This window comes from Aethina tumida, chromosome 6, assembly GCF_024364675.1.
Source record: "Aethina tumida isolate Nest 87 chromosome 6, icAetTumi1.1, whole genome shotgun sequence".
In the NCBI taxonomy this organism is placed as follows: Eukaryota; Metazoa; Arthropoda; class Insecta; order Coleoptera; family Nitidulidae; genus Aethina; species Aethina tumida.
Window position 1 is genome coordinate 10364387 of NC_065440.1, and position 25852 is coordinate 10390238.

At 28.6% G+C, this 25852-nt stretch overlaps 3 protein-coding genes across 13 annotated transcripts in view; 1 reads left to right on the forward strand and 2 right to left on the reverse strand.

Moving 5' to 3' along the window:
• The first annotated feature begins 189 nt into the window (after positions 1-189).
• On the forward strand, positions 190-855 carry LOC109606663 (histone H1-II-like). Its single transcript, XM_020023194.2, has one exon. It carries the CDS (start codon positions 190-192, stop codon positions 853-855), a length of 666 nt encoding a protein of 221 aa, XP_019878753.2.
• An 802-nt stretch (positions 856-1657) lies between these two features.
• On the reverse strand, positions 1658-3152 carry LOC126265842 (uncharacterized). Its single transcript, XM_049968695.1, has 10 exons — positions 3101-3152; positions 2975-3041; positions 2842-2910; positions 2538-2591; positions 2421-2477; positions 2313-2360; positions 2090-2167; positions 1900-1998; positions 1810-1827; positions 1658-1750 (listed from the first exon to the last, which is right to left on the reverse strand). Exons 2-9 carry the CDS (start codon positions 2997-2999, stop codon positions 1811-1813), a joined length of 447 nt encoding a protein of 148 aa, XP_049824652.1. The 5' UTR covers positions 3000-3041; positions 3101-3152; the 3' UTR covers positions 1658-1750; position 1810.
• Positions 3153-3293: 141 nt separating this feature from the next.
• The window catches only part of LOC109605279 (uncharacterized), a 48572-nt gene continuing 26013 nt past the window's right edge, over positions 3294-25852 (reverse strand). Inside the window, exons 7-42 of one of the 11 annotated variants that reach the window (XM_049968688.1) lie at positions 25570-25605; positions 25479-25514; positions 21531-21566; positions 21432-21476; positions 21313-21372; positions 21205-21264; positions 21065-21115; positions 20972-21013; positions 20846-20860; positions 20758-20793; positions 20118-20147; positions 18356-18373; positions 17833-17856; positions 16783-16806; positions 15823-15840; positions 15740-15763; positions 14396-14413; positions 14272-14289; positions 14028-14042; positions 13931-13951; positions 13858-13872; positions 13738-13764; positions 9554-9580; positions 9389-9433; positions 9088-9276; positions 8812-8862; positions 8439-8489; positions 8056-8115; positions 7985-8005; positions 7804-7863; positions 7703-7741; positions 7585-7608; positions 6824-6889; positions 6613-6738; positions 3600-3692; positions 3294-3504 (exon numbers count right to left, since the gene is read on the reverse strand). In XM_049968688.1, the coding sequence (XP_049824645.1) occupies positions 3413-3504; positions 3600-3692; positions 6613-6738; positions 6824-6889; positions 7585-7608; positions 7703-7741; positions 7804-7863; positions 7985-8005; positions 8056-8115; positions 8439-8489; positions 8812-8862; positions 9088-9276; positions 9389-9433; positions 9554-9580; positions 13738-13764; positions 13858-13872; positions 13931-13951; positions 14028-14042; positions 14272-14289; positions 14396-14413; positions 15740-15763; positions 15823-15840; positions 16783-16806; positions 17833-17856; positions 18356-18373; positions 20118-20147; positions 20758-20793; positions 20846-20860; positions 20972-21013; positions 21065-21115; positions 21205-21264; positions 21313-21372; positions 21432-21476; positions 21531-21566; positions 25479-25514; positions 25570-25605 (1613 nt within the window). In that variant the 3' untranslated portion in view covers positions 3294-3412. Of the gene's footprint in view, positions 3505-3599; positions 3693-6612; positions 6739-6823; positions 6890-7584; positions 7609-7702; positions 7742-7803; positions 7864-7984; positions 8006-8055; positions 8116-8438; positions 8490-8811; positions 8863-9087; positions 9277-9388; positions 9434-9553; positions 9581-13737; positions 13765-13857; positions 13873-13930; positions 13952-14027; positions 14043-14271; positions 14290-14395; positions 14414-15739; positions 15764-15822; positions 15841-16782; positions 16807-17832; positions 17857-18355; positions 18374-20117; positions 20148-20757; positions 20794-20845; positions 20861-20971; positions 21014-21064; positions 21116-21204; positions 21265-21312; positions 21376-21431; positions 21480-21530; positions 21567-25478; positions 25515-25569; positions 25606-25852 lie in introns of those variants that run through there. The other 10 variants (XM_049968684.1, XM_049968685.1, XM_049968686.1 and 7 more) reach the window with 10 other exon arrangements.

Sequence of the window (25852 nt, forward strand, 5' to 3'; positions counted from 1 at the left end):
ATCCAATTTGACATCTCATTTAATTTTTTGCATTATGAATGTTTAAGGTGTCATTAATTCCCAGGTACCTATACACAGGTAGTAAATTCACAATTTCATTTAAAAAGTACACACATTCATCTTTTCTAACAAGATTAAAACAAAACGTATTACTGAACAGTATATAAAATGAATTCCTGTGGTTACAAAATGAAGATTCGTCCAGTTTCGGGATACAGTTGTTTGGTTCCCTCAAAACCAGCCAACAAAAAATTTATTCCTATGAAGGAATTATACAAAGTTATCAAGGAAGAGAAGTCAAAACTGAACGTATATTGTAAATCCAAAGAAGAAGCATCTAAACCAAAAGAAGCATCTAAACCAAAAGAAGCATCTAAACCAAAAGAAGCATCTAAACCAAAAGAAGCATCTAAACCAAAAGAAGCATCTAAACCAAAAGAAGCATCTAAACCAAAAGAAGCATCTAAACCAAAAGAAGCATCTAAACCAAAAGAAGCATCTAAACCAAAAGAAGCATCTAAACCAAAAGAAGCATCTAAACCAAAAGAAGCATCTAAACCAAAAGAAGCATCTAAACCAAAAGAAGCATCTAAACCAAAAGAAGCATCTAAACCAAAAGAAGCATCTAAACCAAAAGAAGCATCTAAACCAAAAGATACATCTAAACAGGACAACACTATCTCAAATGGTGTTACCGACACATTTAGCTTCGAAGCAGCTTTGTGTGCAGGAAATTTCTCAGCTCACAATTCGAGAGAGAAATCATCAAAGGATGTAAAGGAGAAAGTAAACAACAAGAAAAGGAAAATGGATCATGACGGAATACCTCCGCCAAAAAGAAGTATATATGGTTAAATATTGTTAGATTGTTGTGAATACAGATATAAATAAACGCAAATAAACAAATTAACGAGTATTGACTATTCATTTAATTTATAATTTTTCAAAAATATTCCACCCATCCAAATTTATAATAAACAACTAAGAAATATATGTAATTCATTTTCGAATTTCATATTACTGTAAAAATATTATCTCGAAACAAATAGTCAGTAATAATATATTGACTAGAGAATTGACTATATATTTAATTTATAATAGCTATTTCAAAAATATTCCATCCATCCAACTATATAATAAACAAGTGTCAAATTATCTATGTAATTCATTTTCGAATTTCATATTACTGTAAAAATATTACATCGAAACAAACAGTCAGTAATAACATATTGATTCAGTTCCCATTAGATTTAGAATTTAGTCACGACAATGACCAGGAATATTAAATATGTGTAAAAACTAAAATTATAATTGATATTAAACGTTTTATTTAAAAATTTAAAACATTCTTCTTTTTTACACATTCTGAGTCTTAAATATACGAATACAGGTGAAATTAATCATTTAAAATAATTTCATATATTTATTATTATTTATTTAAAATAATTTCTGGTTAAAGTACTAAAATAGATAATAGGAGACGCCATCATAAGTGTGCACTAAGCTACTGATGTCATCTGTGCTCATCTTCCTATTGAAACAAGTATGGTTGAGTACACAGTAAAATTTATGAGAACTGTATAAATCATATATGTACAACACTGCATTTATTATATTGTATATTTTATAATAAGTATTAATTAAAATAATTAAGATATAAATAAGTAAACAAATAGTTTTATTGGTTAATAATAACATATTCATTACTTTAAAAACATCCAGTTTCTACTAACTTATAAAATAAATGTATCTAAAAACAAATTGTGATTATAAACACAATATATTTATTAAAAAATAACATATACTTACTTTAATTGTCTTCATGTGCTGAAAAATATTTTTAATTAGTAATGTAACATTATATATAATTTTAATGATAAGTAATATAGAAGCTCTTACTTCTCATTATAATTGAGTGACATAAGAAGCAGCCCAAATGTTGTTCAATTTCTTTTCTAACTTCTTCAGGGGTCATATTAATGTTGACATTATTTATTTCTAAAAATAATACATTTATACATTACTTAAATGTTGAAATAAAAAATGGATATTGTATAAATAAATAGTATTTGGTTGTTTTTTTCCTTACCTTTTTCCTGTGCCGGGTTTGATAAATCGGTTAGTGAAACATTAAATATTTCTTTATAGTTGAAGCTTTCAAGTGAATCTAAAACAAAAAAAAATATATATTATAAGAATAAATAAGTTTTTGATGTTTTATCTCTAAAATTTGTAACACATGTTTTATAAGTGTTTACTTCTCTAGATATTAGGTTAGAGTATAATATATTGTATCAATTAATTTAAATTACCTTCAAGCATACAACCGTGACATTTTGAATTATCATCAGGAGGATGAGCTGAAAATTAATTAAATTATGTATTAATTAATAACCATGTTAAAATAAGTGGATACTTACAGTGAATATAATTCCCAAGTAATCTATGGCCAGGAATATTTTTAATATGTGTAAAAACTAAAATTATAATGATATTAAACGTTTTATTTAATGTTTTAAAACATTCATTTTTTTTACCTTGATTTCCACATTCAGCACAAACAAGTTCGTATGTCTGAACACATTCCGGGTCTGAAATATAGAAATACAATTACAGGTGAAATAAATCACTTAAAATAATTGGGAGACGGCATCATAAGTGTGCACTAAGCTACTGACGTCATCTGTGCTCATCTTCCTATTGAAACGAGTATGGCTGAGTACACATTAAAATTTATGAGAACTGTATAAAACATTCATGTACAACACTGCATTTACTTCACAAACAAAATATTTATTTTGAAAAATGATAAGTGGGAAAAAACGTATATGTGCATTATACCTAAGGTGCCCTTTTCAATGCCAGACGGTTCTTCACATCCAACGCAGACACAATTTGTTAAGTGGCAAGCTAAAAATTAAAATTGAAATTGCATTCACAAACACCGAAAAGATATATAATTGGTGTTTCGTACGTAAGCAAATGGAAGTACGGGACATTCTATCAACTGGACCATCTTTAAATGAAGCTTTCTTTAAATTCTAAAACAATAATGAAGGTTAATAAACAATGTATAGCAATAAATCATATTTTATGTTACCTTATCAGATTGACTTGTTTTCTCATAAACGAATTCAAATTCGCTGAAAGTGGGCTCTGTAACAAACCATATTTTTTTACAATTTGTTAATAATATTATGTTTTAAAGTATTAAATTTTTATTAATTTAAGCAACTAAATAGAGAAAGATGCATTTTATTAAAAAAAAAACATATATTTTGAATAAAAATCAATTGTTTTTATTAAAGATTTTATTATATTATTTTTCACAATATTTCACACGTAAATTGTATAAATATTTTATTTATTACATGGCCTTAGTTCTTGATTTCGGCATATCTGGTTACGAAACTTAGTTTTTTACGCATTTTCCTCTATTTCTCGTTGCCAAGACCAATGTTAGTGCAGTCTGCACAGTTTCACTGAGAGCCTTTTTAAGTTCCCCTACAAAACACGTACATTTATTTATTGGAAAAATGCGAAGACGCTGCTTAATTTGATTCATCGCAGGAATTGTACTATGGGCAAACAATATTTACCTTCTATTGTATTACATCCAACCGTATTACTGTTGGGGTAACCGGAAGTACTTGGTTCACCCAATTTGACAGGTTGTGGTGTACATGTTTCTCCTGAAAATTATGTGCAATAATTAATTTTAAATTAATTATAATCTCATTTAATTTTTTGCATTATGAAGATTTAAGGTGTCATTAATCCCCAGGTACCTGTAGACAGGTAGTTAATTCACAATTTAATTTAAATAGTGCACACATTCATCTTTTCTAACAAGATAAAAACAAAACGCATTACTGAACAGTATACAAAATGAATTCCTGTGGTTACAAAATGAAGATTCGTCCAGTCTCGGGATACAGTTGTTTGGTTCCTTCAGAACCAGTCAACAAAAAATTTATTCCTATGAAGGAATTATACAAAGTTATTATGGAAGAGAAGTCAAAACTAAACATATATTGTAAACCAAAAGAAGAAGCATCTAAATCAAAAGAAGAAGCATCTAAATCAAAAGAAGAAGCATCTAAATCAAAAGAAGAAGCATCTAAATCAAAAGAAGAAGCATCTAAATCAAAAGAAGTATCTAGACCAAAAGAAGTCTCTAGACCAGAAGAGCCAAAAGAAGCATCTAAACCAAAAGAAGCATCTAAACCAAAAGAAGCATCTAAACCAAAAGAAGCATCTAAACCAAAAGAAGCATCTAAACCAAAAGAAGCATCTAAACCAAAAGAAGCATCTAAACCAAAAGAAGCATCTAAACCAAAAGAAGCATCTAAACCAAAAGAAGCATCTAAACCAAAAGAAGCATCTAAACCAAAAGAAGCATCTAAACCAAAAGAAGCATCTAAACCAAAAGAAGCATCTAAACCAAAAGAAGTCTCTAGACCAGAAGAGCCAAATGATACATTTAAACCAAAAGAAGTGTCTAAACCAAAAGAAGCATCTAAACCAAAAGAAGCATCTAAACCAAAAGAAGCATCTAAACCAAAAGAAGCATCTAAACCAAAAGAAGCATCTAAACCAAAAGAAGCATCTAAACCAAAAGAAGCATCTAAACCAAAAGAAGCATCTAAACCAAAAGAAGCATCTAAACCAAAAGAAGCATCTAAACCAAAAGAAGCATCTAAACCAAAAGAAGCATCTAAACCAAAAGAAGCATCTAAACCAAAAGAAGCATCTAGACCAGAAGAGCCAAAAGATACATTTAGCTTCGAAGCAGCTTTGTGCGCAAGAGATTTATCAGCTCACAATTCGAGAGAGAAATCATCAAAGGATGTAAAAGAGAAAGTAAACAACAAGAAAAGAAAAATGGATCATGATGGGATGCCTCCACCAAAAAGAAGTATCTATGGATAATTATTACTATTTCAATGTTGTATGTATGTAAATAAATGCAAATAAATAAATTTATTACTTTCAAACCAAATTATTATTAATCAAAAAAATTGTATTCCTTTGTAAGAAATCTAGAAATTTAATATGGGAGAGAATCTACAAATTTAATATGAAACATATTGTGTGGATAAAATAAATGAAGATAAAACAAATGAAGATAAAAATAAGAATCATGCAAACCGAAGATTCGTCCAGTTTCGGGATACAGTTGTTTGGTTCCCTCAAAACCAGTCAACAAAAAATTTATTCCTATGAAGGAATTATACAAAGTTATCATGGAAGAGAAGTTAAAACTGAACGTATATTGTAAACCCAAAGAAGAGGCATCTACACCAAAAGAGGCATATAAACCAAAAGAGGCGTCTAAACCAAAAGAGGCATCTAAACCAAAAGAGGCATCTAAACCAAAAGAAGCAAATAAACCAAAAGAAGCAAATAAACCAAAAGACGCAAATAAACCAAAAGAAGCAAATAAACCAAAAGAAGTTTGTAGACCAAAAGAAGTCTGTAGACCAAAAGAGTCAAAAGATATATTTAAACACGACATTATCTCAACAGGTGTTACCGACACAGCTTCGAAGCAGCTTTGTGTGCAGGAGATTTATCAGCTCACAATTCGAGAGAGAAATCATTAAAGAATGTAAAGGAGAAAGTAAACAATAAGAAAAGGAAAATGGATCATGATGGGATTCCTCCGCCAAAAAGAAGTATCTATGGATAATTATTATTATTTCAATGTTGTATGTATGTAAATAAAGTCTCTAAACCTAAAAAAGAAGCATCTAAACCAAAAGAAGTCTCTAAACCCAAAGAAGAAGCATCTAAACACAAAGAATCATCTAAACCAAAAGAAGTCTTTAAATCAAAAGAAGTATCTGGACCAAAAGAGTCAAAAGATACATCTTAAACGGTGTTACCGACACATTTAGCTTCGAAGCAGCTTTGTGTGCAGGAAATTTATCAGCTCACAATTCGAGAGAGAAATCATCAAAAAATGTAAAGGAGAAAGTAAACAACAAGAAAAGAAAAATGGATCATGATGAGATGCCTCCACCAAAAAGAAGTATCTACGGATAATTATTATTATTTCAATGTTGTATGTATGTAAATAAAGTCTCTAAACCTAAAAAAGTAGCATATAAACCAAAAGAAGTCTCTAAACCTAAAGAAGAAGCATCTAAACCCAAAGAAGAAGCATCTAAACCCAAAGAAGAAGCATCTAAATCCAAAGAAGTCTCTAAACCCAAAGGAGAAGCATCTAAACACAAAGAATCATCTAAACCAAAAGAAGTCTTTAAATCAAAAGAAGTATCTGGACCAAAAGAATCAAAAGATACATCTCAAACGGTGTAGGAAATCTAGAAATTTAATATGGGAGAGAATCTACAAATTTAATATGGAACATATATTGTGTGGATAAAACAAATAAAGATAAGAATAGATCCACTGATATTGAGTCATTCAAACTAATGAATCTTCATCCTGACCGAAGATTCTATCTTGTAAAATAGTAGATAGATGTAAATAAACACAAATAAACAAAGTTATATAACGAGAATTTATAACATTTAAATATTTAATATTATTATAATTATTAAATGATTTAATAACAGATTTAAAAAATGTTGAAAATATTCTAACCTTTTTTAATACCTGTCGTCGTAGGTTGGTTCGGATATCCTAAAGAAAACGGACATATTCTGAGAGTTGGTTCCGGTCTCACACATGTACATGGCGTTGGTGTTTGACATGGACTTCTGGAATCATCTAAAAATTTTCTTACAAGATGATTTATTTAATCAATAAATGAATAATTAAAATAAAAATCTTGAAGAAATATATCAAAATTTACCTGCATTTTCGACTTTTTTGATATTTCCATTTGCAATATTGCCAATTAATTTTTCCAAAAGTTCTCCTTAAAAAAATATAAATATGTGATGAACAAATTGATTGTCTATATAATTAATCTCCCAATATCAATTTATTATGAAAACTTTATATTTTAAGGGGGTATTCTAGTCTAGAAATTATATTAACCATTTAAGAATATGTCCTCAGGAGGATTTTTCAAAACTCAAATTATATATAAAGAAATAAATTTTTGTCATAATTTCTACTGATTTTCTTGTAATTTGATGTGAGACTTCTTCTTACATTCCTCCATAGGACTAACTCAAGTTTAACACCAATTTTCAATTTTCACTATTAAAAAAAAAAAGGAAATGTAAAAAAATGGTATAAAAATTTATCATTTTTACAGGCAACCGTAATTTTGGGAAAAAAGAATTTGTTTCAACATATTTTCACTTAATACGATAGCTAATTTCAGATTATTAGGAGGGGTACAATTGTGACAGACTCCCCATTACGTCAATTTTTAGTTTTTCCACTTTCCTTTAATGTATTCTTTAAATATTAGTAAATATCTTGTAAAATAATGGATAGTAAAAATATTGTTTATAGTTCTTAAAATTCATGTCTCTAGACCACAATACCCCCTTAATTTTTTCGAGGTAATTTGGTAGTAAGAAGTCCAAACGATTTGAATTTGATTATTTTGGACCAGGTTCGAGTAAATGACTATTTTAATAGTTACATAAGCATACATACTTATAACGTTCTTGTCTTCCTCACCTGTAAGAAAAATTTATTTTTTTATAATATGAAATTGGAACTTAAAGGAAACTATGATTTAAACTAATTTACAGCAAACTATCATATAACTTACGTCCCACACACACATCGTTAGTATTATGAACTGGACTCTCTGGAATAAACATTAAATTGTTCCAATTATTGTACATATTACATAATTCTAATTGTACGTACGTTGAGTTGGCCCTACTGAGTGGATCCTAATGATGATGGAGTTTTTTGAAAACATGCAACCTTTAAAATATACACATTTTTAGTTTTTGCTTCCCATTTTTAAATTCATAATCTTTCACAAATTATTATTAAGCTTTTGTAAAATAAATATTTAGAAATGATTATTTTATGAGTAACATACCACCAATACTTTCTGGCTGTCCTATAACAAATAATTATCAAATTATTAATAATACCCAAAAAACAACTTACGTGAAGTAGAGGGGGCTGTTTTGCCTTTACAGGGTGCATTAGATGCGTTAAACATTGAAACTAAAACCATACATGTACATAGTAAAGACTAAATTAAATTGTTAATTAAATACATTGTATATTTATACTTTGAGGTCATAAAAAGTATCCTCCTCTGATAACTTTTCAATGGAAAAGGTCGAATAAAAGTAAGGAAAAATGTTAATTTAACTAAATTTGGCCCAGAAACATTAACAATTTCTTTTTAATAGAAAGGATGGACTGATATACTCATATATATCAGTGGGAAACCTTTTACCACCTCACTTCTGTATACTAATTTTGTTTTTGGAAAAATTATTAATTAAATTAATTATTTAATGGTTAGTAATTAATTAAATTACCTTCGACAGGTTGATTACGTCGAGGACAGGCGTTGGCATCCATAGAAGTTTCTGAAGGAAAGAAAATATTCCTCATTGCATTTAGATGTAGATATTACTATTGAAATACCTCAAATATTTTCAGTACACTTTTGCTTTTATTATTCAAAAATTCATAGATTTAATTGACAAATTATTCACTTAATTATATATTTTAACTTTTGAAAGGAACGAGATATGAAAATTATGAAAAAGTGGTGCTAATTTAACTAAATATTGCCAAGTACCATACACAATTTTTTTTAATGAAAAGGATGGTCTTGTGATACCTCATTTTACCACCTCACTGATGTACAATAATGGTTTTTGTGATAGTTATTCATTTTTAAATTACCTTCATTAGGTTGGAAACGTCGGGGACAGATTTTGGAATCCATAGAGGTTTCTGAAGAAAAAAAAATCCTCATTGCATTTGGCTGTATTATTGAAGTATATTTTTCCTTCAATTATTCAAAAGATAATGGACGTAATTGATAATTAAACATTTTAAATTTGTTAGCTCAAACTAAATCTGAGGTTGTCATGTGTATAAAGTGAGATCAAAAATGGTTGACTGAAAATAATATTTTCAGAAGTAACAACAAAATCTTGATGAATAAACTTAACTTACGTGGAATGTATGGCACAATGGCTGAAGGACAAGGTTTATCTGGAATGTTGGCAGGACAAGGTGGTACTGGCATTGTGACAGGACAACGTGGAAGGGGCATGGTGTGAGGACACGGTGAAACTGGCATGCTGGCCGGACAAGGCGGCACTGGTATGCTGGCAGGACAAAGTGGCAGATTTGTGCTGCATTCTAAAAGAAGTTATATTTATTATTAAAACTAATTAATATAAGAGAAAAGTATGTTGTCTCTTCAAAATATCAGGAATTTCAATTTTAAAATAATGTAATATTATATTCTTACCTGCTTCACAAATATCAGGTGACTGACCAACATCTTTAAATTTTCCTAAAAGTTTATACTTACTTATTATTCATGTTATTATTATTTATTAGGTTGTATTATATAAAGTCATGTTAACAAATTAATGATATAATGTAATGTAATGTAATGTAATGAAAAACTTACCTCCGGAATCTTTTTCGGTGTCAACACCTTAAATAATATTAAAACATATTATAAATTATTATTAGAGAATTATTATTACAGAAAACAAAGACTCATTTAGGATATTTTTAATGTGTTGTTTCCAAAGGTGTCATTCCATATGAAAAACATACGATGAACATTTACAACAATGGATCATGAGAAAGATACTAAGGTACGTAAAATTTGGAGTATCAGTAATTTGGAGGAAACCATGAAACCATCACAATGACTCCTGTTTGTGTCTCGTAAATATCAAAGGTATTAGTAGAAACAATAGACACAAACGGACACATTCCAATCAAGATTCAGCATTAAGGTCTCTACAGGATTCTGAAGAAGGATCTATGTTACTTCAGCCTTCAACAGTCTTCTCGCGTTACTAGAAGATGGCACAGAAGCATCAACCTCCAATAAACAAAACAACATAAACTGAAGCAGATTTAACAATTCCTCAATGTTTTGATCAGTAAAAACTGAACCATAACACAAGACTTTTGGACCTCTCAAAGTTGTTTGCTGAACTACTTGAAACCATGTTAAAGGAAGAGAATGTATTCCATCTAGGATCCAACATTACATTTTAAGAAAAGGATTCTATCATGTTATGGAAATTGCTTAGACTGATATATCTGGAATTGCCCATGATTTGACCAGCCTTCCCATCAGGACTATATTACCTCCTATATAACTCTGTCTTATGTACGTGAGTACACCTGAGCTTTTATCTTATGTAGATTATTCAAAAGTTTTTTTTATTATGTTTGTAATGAATAAACTTTGAACGAAAATAATAAACCTATTTTTGACTTTCTTGAAAGGATTTATATAGCAGATTTTGGCGTTCATTTGGTAGTTCTGGATAAATCATAAATTTATATTTCATAATCATTTCATCATTTTGCTAAATTTTGGGGGTACCAGTAGTTTGGAGGAAGCCATGGAACCATAACAGAGACTCCTGTTTTTGTTTTGTAAATATCAAAGGTATTAATAGAAACAATAGACACAAATGGACGTATCCCAAACAAGATTCAGCAATTTGGAGGAAACTATAAAACCATCACAATGACTCCTGTTTGTGTCTCGTAAATATCAAAGGTATTAGTAGAAACAATAGACACAAACGGACACATTCCAATCAAGATTCAGCATTAAGGTCTCTACAGGATTCTGAAGAAGGATATATGTTACTTCAGCATTCAACAGTCTTCTCGCGTTACTAGAAGATGGTACAGAAGCATCAACCTCCAATAAACAAAACAACATAAACTGAAGCAGATTTAACAATTCCTCAATGTTTTGATCAGTAAAAACTGAACCATAACACAAGACTTTTGGACCTCTCAAAGTTGTTTGCTGAACTGCTTGAAACCATGTTAAAGGAAGAGAATGTATTTCATCTAGGATCCAACATTACATTTTAAGAGAATGATTCTATCATGTTATGGAAATTGCTTAGACTGATATATCTGGAATTGCCCATGATTTGACCAGCCTTCCCATCAGGACTATATTACCTCTTATATAACTCTGTCTTATGTACGTGAGTACACCTGAGCTTTTATCTTATGTAGATTATTCAAAAGTTTTTTTTATTATGTTTGTAATGAATAAACTTTGAACGAAAATAATAAACCTATTTTTGACTTTCTTGAAAGGATCTATATAGCAGATTTTGGCGTTCATTTGGTAGTTCTGGATAAATCATAAATTTATATTTCATAATCATTTCATCATTTTGCTAAATTTTGGAGTACCAGTAGTTTGGAGGAAGCCATGAAACCATCACAGAGACTCCTGTTTTTGTCTTGTAAATATCAAAGGTATTAATAGAAACAATAGACACAAATGGACATATCCCAATCAAGATTCAGCAATTTGGAGGAAACTATAAAACCATCACAATGACTCCTGTTTGTGTCTCGTAAATATCAAAGGTATTAGTAGAAACAATAGACACAAACGGACACATTCCAATCAAGATTCAGCATTAAGGTCTCCACAGGATTCTGAAGAAGGAACTATGTTACTTCAGCCTTCAACTGTCTTCTCGCGTTACTAGAAGATGGTACAGAAGCATCAATCTCCAATAAACAAAACACCATAAACTGAAGCAGATTTAACAATTCCTTAATGTTTTGATCAGTAAAAACTGAACTGTAACATAAGACTTTTGGACCTCTCAAAGTTGTTTGCTGAACTACTTGAAACCATGTTAAAGGAAAAGAATGTATTCCATCTAGGAACAAACATTAAATTTTAAGAGAAAGATTCTATCAAGTTATGGAAATTGTTTAGACTGATGTATCTGGAATTGCCCCTGATTTGACCAACCTTCCCATCAGGACCATATTACCTCGCATATACCTCTGTCTTATGTACGTGAGTACACCTGAGCTCTTATCTTATGTAGATTATTCAAAAGTTTTTTTATTATGTTTGTAATGAATAAACTTTGAACGAAAATAATAAACCTATTTTTGACTTTCTGGAAAGGATTTATATAGCAGATTTTGGCGTTCATTTGGTAGTCCTGGATAAATCATAAATTTATATTTCATAATTATTTCATCATTTTGCTAAATTTTGGAGTACCAGTAGTTTGGAGGAAGCCATGAAACCATCACAGAGACTCCTGTTTTTGTCTTGTAAATATCAAAGGTATTAATAGAAACAATAGACACAAATGGACATATCCCAATCAAGATTCAGCAATTTGGAGGAAACTATAAAACCATCACAATGACTCCTGTTTGTGTCTCGTAAATATCAAAGGTATTAGTAGAAACAATAGACACAAACGGACACATTCCAATCAAGATTCAGCATTAAGGTCTCTACAGGATTCTGAAGAAGGGTCTATGTTACTTCAGCCTTCAACAGTCTTCTCGCGTTACTAGAAGATGGTACAGAAGCATCAACCTCCAATAAACAAAACAACATAAACTGAAGCAGATTTAACAATTCCTCAATGTTTTGATCAGTAAAAACTGAACCATAACATAAGACTTTTGGACCTCTCAAAGTTGTTTGCTGAACTACTTGAAACCATGTTAAAGGAAGAGAATGTATTCCATCTAGGATCCAACATTACATTTTAAGAGAGAGATTCTATCATGTTATGGAAATTGCTTAGACTGATATATCTGGAATTGCCCCTGATTTGACCAGCCTTCCCATCAGGACTATATTACCTCTTATATAACTCTGTCTTATGTACGTGAGTACACCTGAGCTTTTATCTTATGTAGATTATTCAAAAGTTTTTTTTTATTATGTTTGTAATTAATAAACTTTGAACGAAAATAATAAACCTATTTTTGACTTTCTGGAAAAGATTTATATAGCAGATTTTGGCGTTCATTTGGTAGTTCTGGATAAATCATAAATTTATATTTCATAATCATTTCATCATTTTGCTAAATTTTGGAGTACCAGTAGTTTGGAGGAAGCCATGAAACCATCACAGAGACTCCTGTTTTTGTCTTGTAAATATCAAAGGTATTAATAGAAACAATAGACACAAATGGACATATCACAATCGAGATTCAACAATAAGATCTGTATAGCATTCTGAAGAAGTATCTACACTTCAAACTTCAATAGTCTTTCTGCCTTGCTGGAATATGGTACAGAAACATCAACATCCGACGAAGAAAATAATAATGTCTGAAGAAGATTTAACAATTTAACAATTCTTCAATGTTTTTACAACATTTACAACAGTAGACCATGAGAAAAATATTATGTTAATGTGCCTAAAATTTGGTAGTAACTACTACTTTCCCTCGTAAATATCAAAGACAATAGACACAAATGGACATATCCCCATCAAGATTCAGCAATAATGTCTGTGCAGCATTCTGAAGAAGTATATATTCCAACTTTCAGCAGTTAATATAATGGCAAATTTGGCTACTGTAACCAAACCAGTCGAAAAGTAGCACTAATATGGATGTTGCTTATGTTATTATTGAATTTTTTGAAGTGGCAAATTTTGTGTGAAGGTGAAAAGTAAGAATTAATTACAATAGAATAAAAAGCTCATTCTTTAACCACAATTTAAAGGGAATGTTTTATCTTACTGACCTATTTCTTACAAATTCAGTAGAAGTCAGTTAATTTAATTGTGTCCCAGTAACTATTTCAGATTAAAACCTCACCTGAAGATGCTTTTTCTTTGTCATCATCTAAAAAAAAAATTGGTATTAAACATAATTTTTAAATATTGTTTGTAAATTAAAAAGAATTCACAGTAATGAGGAAGAAAAAGAGGAAATTACCTTTTCCTGTCTTTTCTGAAAAAAAATGGTGATAAATAATTTTATCAAAATCTTCGGACAAACAATTACTTACTTTTTCCTTTCGTTTTTTTGCCTGTGAACATAAAAAATAAGTATATAATATATAAATAACAACGTCCAAGGTTATAATAACTAATTGACCACTTTACCTGATTTCCCCTTTTCTGAAAATAAAACAAACATAGTAACATAAAACTGAAACATAAAATTTGTAAAATCATATTCAAAAATTTTATTGCCATGTTTTTTATTACTTACTCCTTTACATTTTTTATTAAAAGTTCTAGTAAAAATAATAAAAAATAGGTAATTATTCTTGGAGTATATTGGCCCACGTTGAAAACAAAATGTAAGGGCATAAGCCCACAAAATACTTTTTAAAATAGTACTTACTACTTTTAGTACTCTTTCCTGTAAAAAATTCATATTTTTGGTAAATAAATATTATTGACTGAAAGGCTATGTAAATCTATATGTGTCAGTTAAAATGTGTTAGTATAAAATAATGGTAACTTACCTGACTTAGATCGCTTTTCTAGAAAAATAAATTGTAAATATTGATAGAAATATACACAGCCACATTTTATAAATACAGTGGTGGACGGAAGAATAGCACAAATAAACATTTTGAACCTTAGGTACACTACAGAAACTTTTAAATATGGTGGAGGAGGTACACTACAGAAACTTTTAAATATGGTGGAGGAGGTACACTACAGAAACTTTTAAATATGGTGGAGGAGGTACACTACAGAAACTTTTAAATATGGTGGAGGAGGTACACTACAGAAACTTTTAAATATGGTGGAGGAGGTGATATGGTTTCGAGTTCCTTTTCTTGGCATGATGTAGCACCATTGCAGGTAATTAATGGTATCATAATGGTCCTTGTTATCACGTATACAAATATCATGAGATGTAATGTAAGGTTTGTAACCAGTACTTAACTGCTGTAATAGTTTTTATTGAGTTATAATGTAACAATAAGGTAGGACACCATAAGGAGAAGACTAAATGAAGACAATATAGTCCCGTATCATGCTGTAACAGGTCTCTTATTAACTGCAACACATCGTAGGAATCGACTGAATTTCATTTGGGAGTGACTTCACTGGGAAGAAGCTGAGTGTTGTCATATATTGTTTAGTGAGAGAAGATTGTCATTGCTGATGGAAGTTTAACAGCTGATAAATATATAAGGAAAATTCTAGAACCCATTTATTGGTGAAAAGTTAATATTTATGTATGACAGACAATGGTAAACCTCACATTGTGAGAACTGTCAGGGACTACCTTGACGAGGTAAATATTCAGCTGATGAATTGACCAACTGGAAATCCGGACTTAAATTCTATTGAACATCTATGGGATCATATGGGAGGACACAATAATATTTCAACCATCACCAAACACTTTAAATTAATTAACACATTAATTTTAAATATGAGGCGACATTGTCAAAAGGTCATTAACGAACGTGGTGAAGATACACCATATTAGGGTAAATAAACTAAACTTAAAAAATGTTAAAATTGTGTTATATTCAATTATTTCTAAAATAGCATTGTATTTTTTTCTTTTTCAATAAATATTCATAGATTTTCCTTAAAACAGTATCCTTAATTTATTTTTAAAAAATAATATAAGTATAGTATTAGATTTATTTCATTTTTGTTAATTTTTAAAAGTATTCCATAATTTTGCGATGCAGTGTATAAATTACTTTGATTTAGATACAAAATGAATCATGGTAATGTTTTAGATGAAATATATTATAATATTTTAATTGATTTTAATTTGTGGTTATTTCTTAATAACATTAAATAGTAATGTGTCCCACCACTGTATAAAATATACTTACTTGAACCAGATTTTCCACCTTTTTCTAAAATAAAATTTGATTAAATTATTAACTCAATAACACTGTTAATGTTTCATACTTACTTTTCTTGCTTTTGGACTCTGAAAAAGTTAATTCAATATGATTATTTATTTTTTTTAGGTAATCACATCAATTGTGTTATTATTTCAGTTAATTATTATTATTTATTAATATTATTCGTTTAAACTGAGAATTGTACACTTTATTTTTAAGGTTGGAGAACGCAATAACTTTCTTGACAACTTGTTCTTAGTGTATACAGTAGGAAAAGCGTCTGACCTGTCTGAATTTGAGAGAGACATCATGCATGACAGAAACAGAGACGTCTGCCCCTTAATGGGAGACTTACTGTCTCTATTGTACATGATGTCTCTTTCAGGATTCAGATGGATCAAACTCTTTTCGTACTGTATATACATATACAGTATTGGCAAAAAGTAGAGCAACCTTTTTAAAATTCAAATAATTTTTGTCCTGGTTATTATGTTTAAAAAAATATATATTGAAAATTTTACTTCCCTTTATAAATTTGATAATTACATAGTTAAACAAAAAAATAGAGTTTAATTTTACTGAATATCTATTTTTGCCTTGAAAGTATAGAGTTTACAGAAAAGAATGTCGTTTAAACGGAATCTTTAAGTTATATAGAAGCTGAGATACAAATTTTTGAAAATGTCTTAAAAAATTGAGTTTTTTCAAATTTCAAAAAATTCTCCACTGGACGGATTTGATCGAATCGAGCTTAAATTTTCAGGATCATCTTTATTTCTTATGAACTTTCAAGGAAAAAATCGGCGTCGAAATTGGTTACCCACGTGTGCACACTTTCGTCGAAAAGTAAAGCCCATATACAGTAGGAAAAGTGACTGACCCGTCTGAATTTGAGAGAGACATCATGCATGACAGAGACAGTAGACGTCTTTCTCATAGTGGGGGACTTACTGTCTCTATTGTACATGTTGTCTCTTTCAGGATTCATATGGATCAAACTCTTTTCGTACTGCATAACAAATACTTACTTGCTTTCTTCTCTTCTTCTTTAGCTGAAAAAATACGGAATTAATATGGTAAAAAGGCGTTGAAGACAATTGGTCTAAATGTAGCTAAGAGAGGTGGTTCTTTAATTTAAAATTTGGTGGCTGATTGATTGAATAAAATATATAAATTTGACACCATGATTTTTTATCGATCCTTACCTAATTTGCATGCCTCACAGAATTGACTCGTCTTATGATCAGGAACGTGGAATTTATTCTTACTCTTATATAAAAAGTGGAACCCGGCCTTACTTTCAACATGGAACCCTGAAGTGTTTCCAATTATTTGAAAACGTCTCATAAACGGGAATTCTAAAGTGTCCTCAATGTTTTAATAATTCATTGTGTTAGGACACCTTAAAAAACACCTGTATACACAAATATACAGGGTTCCATGTTCGACTACGTACATTTTTTTAATGTACCACGGAATCATTATAAATTTATTTGGCGGGTCTATATAATGGATAACAAACTACATATATTGCAAAGTATTGAACAGAACACCACACTTATACTATTGTATAATTTGAACCCAAAAATAGATTCAAAATTAAATCATTATAATTAATATATAGTCTGCAACCCTGTATATAGGTATGTACTGGTTGTTAATGAAACCAAATAACATTGATTTGAAACTTGTTAACTTTGTTTCTTTGACAACCAGTTTTTAGATAATTAAATGTTATTACACCTTTTTGTTGGTTATACTTACAGGCATAAAAAAGTTGATTGAAGGAACCTTCTAGAGCCTCTCACTCTGCCATTAAAAATATTTGTTTTCTTGATAATTAAAATGAAATAAATATTGTACTAAATATTTTATTTGAATTATTAAGTTTGTACTCAATTCAACAGTTATAAATATTCAAATTAAAGTATAGAAATAAATTGAAAAATAGTTAAATGGAAAAACGTGTCTGCTATTAAAAATATGATTGTATTTAAACTTATATTGTTCTAGAATGTTCCTTTATCAACCAGTTTATATGAAAACAAATAATATTTTAGAAAAATGGATGTAGTTACCCTTTTCTCCTTTCTCACCTTTTTCTGGAAAATATAATATAAAATATATAATGTGTGTATATAATATAATTTTGTGTAACTATAGAATGTGAATATTAAATTCATATTTTCATCCTAAAGTCATATTAATATCTTTGAAAATAATTTCATTAAAATAAAGTTAAAATTAAAGAAATACATTTGTTTGTTTTATTCTTTAAAATAGAATATTTAATCGAAGATAGAAGTATAGTGTTATTAAGGGTAGTGAAGATGTTGGGTATAAAAAGTGTTTTTATGATTTCAAAAATTTATTTTCGCAGACTAAATTTACAGCAAAAAAAAACACTGATCATTCGAATTCAAACACCAATAGAATATTGTTTTTGTACTATGTATAAAGTGCCTCATCAGGCTCAACCCTCAGAAGTCCCCCACTGATTAATACATAAAATTTTGTAATTTTACTTATATAGTAAAGTTAAAGCGTATTTAACTTCAAATAAAAATATTCCTTTTAGTTAAGAAATTAATTAATACTCACTTTTCTTGGATTTTAGATCTAAAAATGAAAAATAATTAATAGTATAAGAAAATGTATATAAATAAAATCGGAAAAAATATTTCAGTTAATTAATTATTATAAAAGGTGTTTTTAAAATAGGTGGTCAAAATTTGGAAACCGTTAGAACATCTCCAACAATGAAGAAAATATTTTTTTTTCTAAAGTCCTGATAAAAGAACAGCCTCCAGTATTATCCTAAAAGGCATACCTTTAATTCAGTATAGTCAGTCATTCCTCTCCCTACTTTATAACTCACAGAATATGTTTTAAAACGTTTTTTCCACAATTTGGATGAAAGAAAGTACTTTCATTTTTGAATTTTACATCCGTTTTTGAGATATTTGAGTTGATTGATATGAGAGTGATTTCATTCGAAGTTCATCTACATTTATAAACAAAAATTTTCCAAATACTTAAGAAAAATCACTGACAATAATTTTGTATATTTTATTAAAAAAAAAATTAAGGAAATATGGGCAGATATAAATAGAATACACCCCCACAAAAATATCAGCAGTTGTTTTGAAAACAGGTAAAATGTTGTCTCTATATATATATATATATATATATATATAGAGAGAGAGAGAGAGAGAGACATCATACACGACATCTATCGTAGATTATATCTCTTTCAGGATTCAGATGGATCAAACTTTATTTTTCAATATATATATTTTTAAATATAATGACCAAGACAAAAAGACAAAATAGAGACAGAAAGTCCCACTATGGGACAGACGTCTCTGTCTCTGTCATGCATGATGTCTTTCTCAAATTTAGACTGGCCAGTCGCTTCTCCTACTGTATATGGGCTTTACATTTCGACGAAAGTGTGCACACGTGGGTAGCGAATTCGACGCCGATTTTTTCCTTGAAAGTTCATAAGAAATAAAGATAATCCTGAAAATTTGAGCTCTATTCGATCAAATCCGACCAGAGGAGAATTTTTTGAAATTTGAAAAATGTCAATTTCTTAGTCATATTCAAAAATTTGTATCTCAGCTTCTATATAACTTAAAGATTTCATTTAAACCACATTCTTCTCTGTAAACTCTATACTTTTAAGGCAAAAATATATATTCAGTAAAATTAAACTCTATTTTTTTTGTTTAACTATGTAATTATTAAATTTATAAAGAGAAGTGGAAGTTTCAATATATATTTTTTTTAAACATAATGACTAGGACAAAAATTATTTGAATTTTAAAAAAAATGCTCTACTTTTTGCCAATATTGTAAATGATTAAATATATCAACTACGACTGTGAAAAAATATTAACAATGATTTTTTTCATATTAATTGTATAAAGAATACAAAAAAGACAGCTTTAAAAATATTCAGTGCCATAAAAAATAGGTCGGGAAAAAGGGGAAATCCCAAATGTACACTACTGTATTATTATAGAAAAAGTATATTATGAATGAATATTTTAGGATAATACACACCAAATTTAAATACGATTGGACCAACCGTTATGTGAAAAAAATTCTGTGATATAAATTTGTGAGGCTACAATTTTCTCAGGAGAAACTTTAGATTTTCTTAATTATTGGACTACTTGAATTTTGTCCAACCAATTTGGAAATTTAAAACATCTCCAGTAATGAAGAAACTTTTTAAAAAATAGATTTTCTTCGTCATTGGATATGTTTTACTTGATCACAAATTTTGATTAACTGTTTGATAAACACTTTGTATATTATTATTTATATAAATGAATAAAAATTATTATTTTCTTACCACTATCGTCCTCCTCTGTTTGTGTATTATCTAAAATATAAATGTTTAAATAGAACACAGTTATTAAAAAAATTGCACTAGTTTTCAGTATATATATAGGGAGACCATAAAAAGTGATGTGACTAAAGCTGAAGCTGAATTTTTGTTTGTGACGAGATAATGGTCAGATGGAGCTAAATCTGACGAATAATGTGGATGGGGAAGCACCATGAAATTCTCGAAACCAATATTCCACGGTATAATCTGAAGGAGCATTAGCCCCATAATATTTATCCAACTTTTCTTTTGTTTCCTTCGCCGTTTTGCCTCTCAAAAAATAATGTTTTATGAGAGAACGAAAATCATGATGCCAAACACGTAATCGAAAATCAGCTGTCAAAACAAAACTAAGGCCTGTATCGCGCTGAAATTTGACATGTCGACCTAAATATGAATGGGCTATAAGGTACCATAATCTTTTTCGCGATAGCAACGCATTTTGGTGGTCAAGGCGGTTACTTTTCAGCCCACCTGTTATTAGAAAACTACTTGAAGAAATAAATGCTTATGTTGAAAAATTCGTATTTTTCATCGATTTAGTAACAACACATCAAAATTTTGTATAAAACATTATTTAAATAATAAAATATAATTTTCTTACCAGTTTTTCTTTCAGTACTTCCTCCTTGTTCTAACTCTAAAACACACACGTTTAAATAAAATTCTCATTAAAACTATAGTTCATCAACCAGCTTTCTTTCTTTCTGAAATGTAAAAAAATTAATTAACAAAATTATATGAAATTAAATGTTACTTAATATATTCTAATTTATTGTTTATAAATAAGAAACTCAGTAACATGTTTTTTACATTACCTTGTTCATCTTTGCACTCGCAGGTTTCTCCCGAAGAAAGTTCTAAAACATTAAACAATTGCATAATTTAAATATAAAATATTAAAGAATTACCTTTATATTCTAAATGTTTGCTACTTATTACGCCTCTTTCATTAATTGTTTCTAAAACACATTAAATAATTTATATTACTTATATTATAGTGTCTCAAATAAATATAAACAATGAATTGGTGCCCATCGATTTTCCTTACCATCGTATAACAAACATTTATTTGTTGTAATTGTGCTTTCATCCACTTTTGCTGGGACAACTAAAACAAAGAATATAATTATTAGAAACTAAATAATAATTGGCTCACCTTTAGTTTCAGCAGTAGGAGGAACATTTTTCTTAGCACTTTTTGGTTTTTTAACTTTCCCTGCTAAATATATTATAAGTTAATAAATAATTAAAATAATGTAAAATGTTAGTTAATACCAATTACCGTTTCGGTTCCCATACTTGCTTCCTTAGTAGGTACGCCTTCTTGAGAAAAATAATCGAATGTTTGTGTCCAGCCATAATGTTTTTACTTACCTTGAGGTTGATCAGAGGCTGTAGCCAAAGGTCTTTCTATAATAAAAATAAAAAACAATTAGGTTAAATATTGAATGGCATTTATATACTCTGTGTCTAAGAAATTGCAACACCAAAGAGGAGGTATTCAAATTTGTTGGTAATACATAGATGTTATATTATTTTTAATAATTTTGTTAATAATGTGTTTGTCTATCGATGATATCTAAATACTCCCTAACAGGTACTGACATTAACTCAATGAGGTGGTCTATTACTTCTTGAGGTGTACCATCCCAAGTTATCTGTATTTCATGTCTTGGAACCTCCAAAAGGTTCCAAGGTCGGGAGATGTGGCTATTCATGGCATCAGATTTACGTGGGTCTCTTCAAAAAAGTCTAAACTAACCCTGGCAACATGGAACAGGCATTATACTGCTGAAATATTGGATCCCTGGGCCAATTAGGGTAAGGAAGAGCATTCGGTTCCACTACTTCCTGAAGATAACGTGGCGTTGTCATGTTGCCCCTAATAAAGACTAAGGATGACCTACTTCCATGAACAATAGCATCCCATAACATTACGCCTGTTGTTCAATGTACATGTTGCTCAACATCAAACTGAGGTTGATGTGTTTCTCCCCGACGACGTCAGACCCTTTTTGGCCCGTCATGTCCACCCAATCAGAGTCAGGATTCATCAGAGAAGATGACTGGATGTCAATCCACATTCTAATGTTGTCGATCTCTTCACCACTATAGTCATTGTCTTGATGCTCAGCAGTGTGAGGTAGCAAAAGATTGGACCGATAATGTTTCAGTCCAAATGACCTTATACGGCGGTAAACCCTTTGGACACTTACAACATGCCCTTGGTCTCCTAACCACTCATCAGCCAAAGATTTAGTTATCGAAAATCAGTCTCAGAAGACCATAAGTCTTAGATGTCGATCCTGAACTACATCAGAGCCTCTTCGGCGTCCGGTGCCTTCTCTTCTCCGATTTTGGGCACTAAAAGACCCTTAACTGTACTTGTAAACACCCCTTTCTTGGTGCAATTTGTCAGTGAGTATATGATTGGATTTTTGTTAGTACGATTAACATTACTAAACATCGACATTGGATTCAACCAAATTTTAATTTTTTATAATATCAATGTTTTACCAAAATAATATTAAATTTGGTGTTGCAATTTCTTTGTCATTGAGTGTATTTTATTGCAACGGAATTGGATTATGGAGTTATAAATTAATTAAGCTTTCATACAGTGTTAGGCCGGGTTCCTGTTTCTGCTGACGTCTTCAGTGCATCTTACTGTGGTATTGTTCCGTGTGATTCATAATTGTGAAAAAGGAAAAAAGTATGTTCATTTTTCCATTTCTAACACTTAATTTTTGATTTAGGTGGAGGAGTAAGTGTTGTTTCTTAAAATTGATGTATAAAAGTCAAATTTGACGTTAGTCACAACATTTATTTTTAATTAATTTTGTCTACACTTAATAAAATAACATTCAAAAACACTCTTCTTAGAGCAATTACCCAAATAGTTAAATTTCATCCCTAAACAGTTTTGTCTTAATACTTTTTTTTTAATTGTTCAAAATAGTTTTTACATTATATTTGTTGTAACAACTTATCTTAGATTTCAAAATTATGTAATAAAATGAGGATTTTTTAAAATTCAAATTATTTTCGGAGATAAAGATATTTTAGTGGCGTGGGATCATCCCCAACAAATCGAACACGTAAATTCCACTGCTTTTTTCGAAATCGAAATGTATGAAACAGGAATGGAAGATTGAATAAATGTAAGTATAAAATATCGCTTTGTGACTTAGAAAATAAAACTTTAAACACTTTTTTTTCAAAACTATTTTTTTTTTAATTGTTGCCATAATTTCTCAATTTCTCAAGATTGAACCGATTTACTTGAAATTTGGTGCGAGTCTTCTTTATACGTTCCTCTATCGTTCTAACTAAGCTTAACAACAATATTCAACTTTAACTATTTTTAAAAAATAAAAGGATCCCCACATCGTCAGCTTATATCTTTTTAAGTTTTTCACATTTTTAAATATATTCTTTAATTATTAATAAATATCTGAAACTGGTCTGCACTACAGAGATAATATGTCATATGTACTTTATGGATATTTAGGAGCTTCACCTGATGGTATCAAATTTTTATAAATTATATTGTGTATTTTTCTAATTAAATTTCTATATTTTTAGGAATAATTTCTTAAGACGAAATTGTGGATGTTAAGTGTTCTTAAGATTTTCATATCTAATTTTTTATTAAAACCGGCGATTTAAAAAAATACAAATACTCTATTTGGCAATGAAAGACAATAATTTAGAACTTAGGAAAAATATTATTGAAGCAAATCTATGTTATTTTATTCTGGGCCAAAAACTAAGCTTCACGTTGAAATAATTCATAGTAAAAAAGACCTAAATTTAACAATTAATTTCTTAATTATTAAAGAATATAACGACTTCAAAACTATGAGAGGTCAAAGATCAAACATTTATAAGTGCTCACCCAAAATTTGAAATAGATTGATTGCATAGTTTTTGAGTTTTGCTTGTAAATAGAATTTAACACAGGGAGACGTCGTTCTTAAGCAACTTATTAATTTATTAATATGTCCAAATAACAATCAATCATTACTTTCTGGCCAAACTAATATTTATAAAATTCAGTTTTTCTGTAACTTCTTTGGAACACAGTATTTTGTTAGTGAAGTAAATCAAGTATTATACTCATAAATCGAGTGCTCAGTCATAATCATTGATGGGCACTGATGACGTCAGTAACTTAGTGCACACTCACAATAGCGTCACCCATTTTAAAAATTTATTGTGCAGCTGTTTGAAAAGTTAGAGATAGAGCAAATATATATAAAAATTATAAAAATTATAAAAATTATAAAAATTATAAAAATTATAAAAATTATAAAAATTATAAAAATTATAAAAATTATAAAAATTATAAAAATTATAAAAATTATAAAAATTATAAAAATTATAAAAATTATAAAAATTATAAAAATCATAAAAATTATAAAAATTATAAAAAATTATAAGAAATTAAAAAAAAATTAGAAAAAATAGAAAAAATTAGAAAAATTAGAAAAATTAGGAAAATTATAAGAAATTATAAAAAATTATAAAAAATTATAAGAAATTTTAAAAAATTATGAAAATTATAAAAATTATAAAAATTATAAAAAATTATAAAAATTATAAAAATTATAAAAATTATATAAATTATAAAAATTATAAAAATTATAAAAAATTATAAGAAATTATAATAAATTATAGAAAATTAGAAAAAAATAGAAAAAATTAGAAAAATTAGAAAAATTAGAAAAATTAGAAAAATTAGAAAAATTAGAAAAATTAGAAAAATTAGAAAAATTAGAAAAATTAGAAAAATTAGAAAAATTAGAAAAATTAGAAAAATTAGAAAAATTAGGAAAATTATAAAAAATTATAAGAAATTATAAAAAATTATAAAAAATTATAAAAAATTATAAAAAATTTTAAAAAATTATGAAAATTATAAAAATTATAAAAAATTATAAAAATTATAGAAATTATAAAAATTATAAAAATTATAAAAATTATAAAAATTATAAAAATTATAAAAATTATAAAAATTATAAAAATTATAAAAATTATAAAAATTATAAAAATTATAAAAATTATAAAAAATTATAATAAATTAGAAAAAAATAGAAAAAATTAGAAAAATTAGAAAAATTAGGAAAATAAAAAAAATTATAAAAAATTATAAAAAATTAGAAAAAAATAGAAAAAAAATAGAAAAAATTAGAAAAATTAGAAAAATTAGAAAAATTAGAAAAATTAGAAAAATTAGAAAAATTAGAAAAATTAAAAATATTAGAAAAATTAGAAAAAAGTTCTTACATCCTAAATAATATTTAAATTTTGTTAACTTACTTTTGTTTGTTGATCCTTCACGAACAAGTTTACGATCTGGAGCAAGGTATATAAGTATTGGAATTGTTTTTATTTAACAAATGTTGCCTACCTTTAGATGGTTCAGATGCAACCTGCTTTGGAGGTTCTGAAGCATTAAAAAGATTTATAATAACTATTGATCAACGTATACTCACTGACAAAGAAATTGCAACACCAAGAAGGGGGTTTCCATGAGTACATGAAATTTATTGAGAGTTAAGGGCCTCTTACAAACTGGAGTTGAAATGTTGTCAAGTGTGGTTAACTAGTGTCCAAAATCGGAGAAGAGTTGCCACCGGAGGTCGAAGAGGCACATATGTAGTTTAGAATCGACGTCTTAGACTTATGGCCTT

Coding starts and splice junctions, on each gene's coding strand:
- LOC109606663 (XM_020023194.2), top strand. CDS start 190: ATGAAGATTCGTCCAGTTTCGGGATACAGTTGTTTGGTTCCCTCAAAA.
- LOC126265842 (XM_049968695.1), bottom strand. CDS start 2,999: ATGTCCCGTACTTCCATTTGCTTAC. Junction 2,592..2,841: donor CATTGAAAAGGGCACCTTAG/GTATAATGCACA, acceptor TCTATATTTCAG/ACCCGGAATGTGTTCAGACA. Junction 1,999..2,089: donor AAACCCGGCACAGGAAAAAG/GTAAGGAAAAAA, acceptor TATTATTTTTAG/AAATAAATAATGTCAACATT.